Source organism: Loa loa, assembly GCF_000183805.2.
Source record: "Loa loa unplaced genomic scaffold supercont3.835, whole genome shotgun sequence".
Lineage (NCBI taxonomy): Eukaryota > Metazoa > Nematoda > Chromadorea > Rhabditida > Onchocercidae > Loa > Loa loa.
Genome location: NW_018109015.1, coordinates 1 through 7,186, shown reverse-complemented (window position 1 = coordinate 7,186; position 7,186 = coordinate 1). Strand labels below are relative to the sequence as shown.

Below are 7,186 nucleotides of genomic sequence, written 5' to 3'. Positions count from 1 at the left end.
CGTTATTTTCTTTCGTTTCGTTTTTGCAAACAAAGGGTTGCAGAAAATCAAGCAGCATGAAGAATCTGAATTAATATCCACGTGAAATGATTACACGTTTTACACGTCTTAATCATAGGCTTTAAATGCTGTAGCACATAATATTAGCTAATAAATCGTTTTGTTTATACTGACTTCTAAATGAAACGGAGTGGTTGATTAAGCACCTTTCACCGTGAATCAGGATGACAGTTAATGAGGATGACAAAATTGATAAGTTTGAATAAAATTTCATACTTTGACAGATGGATGGCTATTTGCAGAATATCCAAAAATCGTTCGAAAAATCGATAATTAATAGTGTTAAACATTGTCTGATCCAAAATTTACAAGTATTTTATTTTATCCTTTTTTTTCTTTCAGTTTAAATATTATAAGCAACTGTTGGGTATGCAAGAGGAGTTGCTACAGTTAAATTCGAATATACTTTACAATATCGAAATCGAGATTTTATATCCATATGACACTGCACAGTGCAAAGGGTTCAACATTTTTATTTGAAAGGATTAATTTTGTAATTATTTAATTTGAAAGGATTATTTCATAAGGACAGTTTGCTGCCTTTCTAAAGTTCCAATAATTTGACAATATATCGAAATATCAAATAAGGAAAGTTCCTTCATATATGAAACTATTAGCTTTGTAGAAATTGTTTCAAGTATTTTTTTTTAAACCTGCCGAATTAATTTGTCATTTGAACTGAGATCCTCAATGATGTTCAAAAATCAAACCATATCTTAATTTAGTGAAGACTAAGGCCATTAATTGTCAATCTTGATTTTGGCATTGTGCAAGAAGAAAGTATTCATTCGGTTTCTGTTTAGGCCTCACATAACGATATTTGACCAGCAACGGAAATATTCGTATCAATTTAAGTCCGATAAGCAAGGTTGAATTTTGTGGGCGATATACTATAGCAAAAGCTTGCATTACTTGACAACATTAGTCTTTAATGATGCAAACATTGAATGGATTCAGATAATCACCAAATTTTTCTAAAGAAACATCTATTACACTTTAACAAAAGAAAAAATTTTTTCCAAGTTGTCCCAAATTTTCACTCAAATTTGGATAGGTAAAATCATTGCTATAACCAGTGTTGGGAAGCAGTTTGGGTTTGAATATTGGTCAGTTTTTTTTATCACTTTAATATTTCATCTCCTTATTTTCGTCATTTCTATCTTATGTCATCTGTCGTAAAAATTATGTTTCGTTAATATGTCATCAGACTTTTGTCCACATTTTCGCTCTCTCATTCTAGGCGGAACCCAATATATTCTTGGTGATTATAAATATGAAAATCAATTTAAATGGTTATTAAGTGTCAATAGTTGGAAAGCCGAGATTAAATGGAACGGCGGAAAAGTTACATTTCGGGATATTCATGGTGTACTGTTGATGTGTTTTAGAAAAAAACGGTTATTTGAATGATGGCTGCTTAGTTGGTAAAACAAAAAAAGATAAAGGAGAGATAGTGAAATTCAGATATTTAACTTTTTAAAGCATTGAGAAATTTAGTCTCTGATAACTTGATGAGCAAATTAATTGAGTGAAATAGTTTAATAAATGGAGAGCGGATGTGTTTTCGATAATCAACTCATGGCTAACAGATCGTCTAGGTTACTGCTTGTTGTAGTAGGTTATGTGAATAGCTTATCGTGAGGGGTTGTTATAGTAAGTTATAATTGGGTTATTGCAGTAGATTGTCGTGAATATCTTGTTGCAGATTATTGTAGATAGCTTGTTTTAGTAGGTTATCGCAAATTTGTGAGTAGTTTATTGTACCGGGTTATCATGAGTGGTTCATTGTAGTGGGTTATGGTGAGTAGCTTATTGTAGTAGGTTTTGGTAAGTAGGTTATCTGAAGCACATCCATTTCGTTTGCTAGGAATTTTTAAATCTTCTTTGATCAAGTAAGAATGCAACGAATGATATAAATCATCTGTGATATGAATCATCTCAGGAATTATATTAAATGTAAACTTTCCATTTTTTTCTGCAGGTAAAAAAAGGCTTACTTCAGTAATGGTTCAAGAAAGTTGTCAACTTGATCGAGTAGCTGTGAACGAATACTTGAGCAGTTTGTCGTTTTTCTCTTCTTTAAGTAATCTTTTAACTGATGGACAACAGGTATACTGCTAGGATGCCGAAGAGCAAAATGACGAGTAATTGAAAATTTGAAATCCATATTTGGTTTTTTTTTTAGAAGAATCCAATGGAAAAGAAATTCAATATTTAACAAAACCGGAAGAATCAGTGGCGAAAATATTATCCAACGAAACTGTAACATTTGCTGAAAACGCTAATAATTCAATAAAACAAGTCGAAACCGTTGCACAATATTGTATGATATTCTTAATTAAGCTGATATTGGCAAAATTTATAGTAAATGTGCAAAAATTCCATGAAGAAATACATTATTTCCGATTTCACAGATGAAAGAAAGCGTAATAGTGCAGCTCTTTTCTGTTTTAGTATTTTGTTGCTGTTTTTCTTTGTTTTTTTTGTTTTGTTCTGCAATCAGTAATTAAATGATATGTTAAGAATGAAGTAAAAAAAAATGAAGTAAAATTAAAAAATGAAGTAAAATTAAACTTAGTTTGGGAATTTATACACAATTCAAAATTTAAAAAAATTTCAGTTATTTTGTCGTTATATTGTGAGAGTTAAGTGTTAAGTGAGAGGTTAAGTGCATATTGTTAAGTGAATCACATCTCTAACCATTTTGTTAAGTCTTATGTTGCAGTAGCTTCCAACAATGTTGAGGATAATCTCTTTGCAACTTTTTGATTAATTAATTTTGCTGAGTATTTCAAATTTATATTTGTTATCATCTTTAAATGCTATGACAAGAAGACGATAATCGGATGTTTATCTTATTTTACAGCGTATTATAACGACAAACAGCAGCATACCTTACTAAATATATTCAGTAAGGTAAGAGTAAATATTAAGATTTGAACTGTAAATTTCAAAATTAAGTTTTAATTATCAAATGGCATAGCGATAGTGATAGGAAGGCTATATGCTATTAAATGGGAACATTGATCCGTTAAATGAATAGCTTGAAATGGGAGACTTGCTACTGAAAATTGATGGAAATCATTCGCTATATCCTTCATGTGATCTTTAGGGAAAAGATCTTTAGGGCGATCTTAAGGCGATCTTTCATGCGATCTTTAACTACAGTAAGAATTTCGAGAAATCGTTACTCTATTCGAAAGACTTCAGATTGATGCGATACTGATACTGGGGGCGGTACTATCAATTGTTATTAGCTGCGTAATGGTTACAATCGAAATTCGGAACTACAAACTGTATCAATTGGCTAAAAGCAAGCCTGTGAGACCGATTTTAACCAGGGAATTCTTGGAAAGAATACGAATTGAGCGTTACAACGCTAAGGGACGTGGTTTGTCATTTACTCGCATATAACTTTAAAATATTTCATGAAATGATACATATGTCAAACTTTCATCTCCAAGATGACATATCCTTTAAATCCATTTCAAAGGCAAACTATTTTGAACATTAAACCCTCAATAATTCTTCACATCACTGAAAATAATTGTAAATTATTCACAGAAATGTAACCTATGTTTTTATTTTATTTTGGTTCTTTTAGTTTATTTATTTATTTATTTTTTTTACTCACTTTGGGTGCATAATAATTTTTGTTAGGTCTGAATGAACCAAACAGTCTAATTACTCCATTGTAATTTTGAGACATTTTATTTCTGCAAGTTAAGCTGTTAGAAAAGCTATTTATTAGATAGATATTAGCTGATAGGTTATTCGGCACTGTGTGCTCTTTGATAGTGATCAGCTAAATGCTTAACATATAAACAATCATATTTGATCAGATTGCCATTGATAGATTTGATCTTAAATATAACATTGCTTGTGACTTGTTATAAGACTGAGAAACATAGCCTGAAATATATTTGACTTCTACTATCTCACCTTCAATGTATAATAATCATATTATATAATATTCAAAATTAATTCCTATGTTACCATTATGGATTTCATTTGTAATTTACTATGGATGGCATTTTTTTTCGTAACGTATATTTAATAATTTATGAGATTTTTTAGGCCAGAAAAAACAAGAAATGGAAAAATGATATCAAAATATCACCAAAACACTTTATGTAATTGATGAAATAATCAATAAAAGCATATCAAATCTCCATAATATTCAATTTTCCATTTATTCAGTGAATAAATTTTGCTCAAAACTTATTCACTGGTTGTTTTTTTTGTTGCAATAAAAGCTAACTGATCTATTGATTTCATAAATTCATTGTAAATTTTTGCAGCTTCTTCATGTTTTTTAGGACTGAAAGATATTCTTTTTTTCACCTTTAATCTTAAACGACCACTAATTACACCATATAGTCCATTATTTAGAATCGTTTTCCATCTCTCTATCATGGATTTCATTTGCAATTTGCCATTTAAATTAAGCAGAAAATTTGAAACAGTTCTAGTTTTCCGAATTTTAATATCGGCCAGTAATTCGTTAGTTGAATTCGATAATTTGAAAACGGTTCCTATTCCATAACTATAGATTTCTGTTATTATTTAATATGAACTAGTTTGCATATTAATTATTATAATTACTATTAAATATATGTATTCGCAATTGTTAATACTGTTCATCAATTTTGCTATATTCTTAATTAAAGATGGTTGCTGTAGTAAAAGGTACTATAACATCTTGTACCATATAATTTATAATTCCTAAAATAAATTGATATAATTCGGTATAAAAATACTAAAAACGATTGTAAATGAGGTATCATCTGTTTCATTGAATTATTTGGGAGTTGAAGAAAAAAGCTTACATGCTGTGACATTTCCGTCACATCACAATTTTTTTAATCAATTTTTTTTTTATTTATTTTGCCTAAAATTATTGTCTTTTTTTTGGCTAATTATAAAATTTGTTTTATTTGTTTAATGAATTTATTGGTTAAATAAAATTATACAAATTTATTTTTATCAAAAAAAAAGAAAAATAGAACGCAAATTCTTCTTTACTCTTTCATTGCTAATTATTTGTCGGCCTAATTGAATGCTTTTATTAAAAGAAAGTATTTTTCAAAAAGTTTTGTAAAAATCTTGTAAAAATCTGCAAGCCATTTGACATGAGTAGCATAACTTTATGAAATAATTGGAACTATCGGGATATGGATTTAGATGTAATTTGATTATTGATTATTGTTGTCGTGACATCATTTTGAAATTCTTGTCAACATAAGCAAAAATAAAACTACAATTGCCGAATTTATCAATTAATCAATAAATAAAAAAAATTTAACGAAGTTTTATGCCTTTTTTCAAAAAATTTCTCATGTTTTCAGACTACAAACATATCATTTGAGAATTTTACCTCGTTATTTTTTCAATAATATTATCTTAAATGATTGATTCATTTTATTAATGCAAAAAATTTTTAAAAGAAAGTTTGCATTAATCATTTTATTATCCCAAAAATTATGATATTTGAATAATTAGAGAATATGCATGCGGTTTTGTACGTGTTCATCACGTGTATAACAGAATCATTAATTAATTAATTACTGGAAATCTTTTCGTTTATTTCCAATATTACTTCGTTTGCCAAATAAAAGATTCAGAAATCCGCGATTAGGCTCTTTTTTTTTCACATGCACCAAACGATTTGGTTCTTTTGTATCACTTGCTACTCTCATTATTAGCGGCTTCATATCAAACTAAATCAGTCCTTTTTCTTCTTTTTATTTTTTAGTAATTAATCAAAATTAATCGTTGAGGAAACTTTAATTTTCAAATGAAATACTTCAATGAATTTTTGGTATTGTTCTCTTAGTACATGATGACGAATAACGCTTCTGTATTATCAACAAACGTTTGTATATTATTAACAATCAATTCTATGTTTTCAATAATCGCTGTATTATCAATTTTAACACTATTGTCTTTTATTTATTTATTTTTTTAAACAAATAATGTTATTTAGAAGGAATAATTTGGTTCTAATAGAATCAAATCCAAAATAATTATTTTACATTTTTAAAAATGGAAACGAAAACTTTTCATTTTTGAGATAAAAATTGTCTGATCAATTCTGTAAAATTTATTGCTTAAATTTTATTCCAAACGTATTTCTATTTCCCAATTTTCGCATAATGTATTATTCTTTTAATTAAAATTAAAATTAATTTGCACGTTTAATTAAAAAACTTAATGACGCTTACATGTAATGTAGTAGGTGATTTATAGGATGATGTACGTAATATACTTTTTAACGGGAATTGTCTTCCAGCACATGCACGTATCCTTGCCGCTTCACGTTGTCCAATTTTTATCGCATCTGGTGCCATTTTTGGATTTCGATCACCAACCAATAGCAATACTCGATTACTACTGCATATATTAAATAAAATTTGTGCAAAAATATTGAAGAAAAAAAACAAATTTAAGTTCTGAGAAAATTAATAAAAAATTAAAAAAAAATTATAATTTTGAATTTTGCACAAAATATTTTTTACAAAAAAGAATAAAAATGAATAGATGAAGAAATTATTTAGAAAATGCAAAATAATTCTGAATTTAACTTTTGTCTTATAAAAATATTGAATAAATTTATGAAATGTAAATTGAAAAAAAAAGAAAAGAATTAAGATAGAAACAGAAGCATACATAGAAGTTGAATCTTCAGGTTCTTTTCTTTCAACAACAGTGGAAACGCAAGATGCACTCCTTAAACCAGCAATTATCCGTTCCTTTGCATCAGCTTTCGAATATACCTGATATTATGATAAAACGATAAAAAAATAGACAAGATAATAGTTTTAATTTCAAATTTAGTCTTTAAATAAATAATAAATTACCCGTACACCATCAACATCAAGAATATGATCACCTTCTTGATAGCATTTACTTACAATACTACCATCTTTACATTTCGTTACCACAACCTGATCATGTATTTGCTGGAAATTACTATAAATTGAGGAATGCTTTGCACATAAGTATATCTGATATTTCCTATCATTTTTATTTCTGATAAAGATGATAAGAGAGAGAAAGAGAATGAGAATGAATGAATTGAAGGAAAACAAAAAAAAAAAAAAAAAAAAACATAGACTAATAATAA

At 28.0% G+C, this 7,186-nt stretch overlaps 2 protein-coding genes across 2 annotated transcripts; one reads left to right on the top strand and one right to left on the bottom strand.

Moving 5' to 3' along the window:
* Window positions 1-2,064: 2,064 nt before the first annotated feature.
* LOAG_11171 (hypothetical protein) lies at window positions 2,065-4,166 on the top strand (the record flags this gene model as incomplete). The annotated part of the gene is made up of 5 exons (XM_003146694.1): window positions 2,065-2,119; window positions 2,246-2,383; window positions 2,927-2,976; window positions 3,271-3,451; window positions 4,138-4,166. 5 exons carry the CDS (start codon window positions 2,065-2,067, stop codon window positions 4,164-4,166), a joined length of 453 nt encoding a protein of 150 aa, XP_003146742.1.
* Window positions 4,167-5,624: 1,458 nt separating this feature from the next.
* LOAG_11170 (hypothetical protein) lies at window positions 5,625-7,022 on the bottom strand (the record flags this gene model as incomplete). Its single annotated transcript, XM_003146693.1, has 4 exons — window positions 5,625-5,780; window positions 6,285-6,453; window positions 6,730-6,836; window positions 6,921-7,022. Coding segments are annotated over 4 exons (534 nt in total), but the record flags the coding sequence as incomplete, so codon positions are not given.
* Window positions 7,023-7,186: the final 164 nt, after the last annotated feature.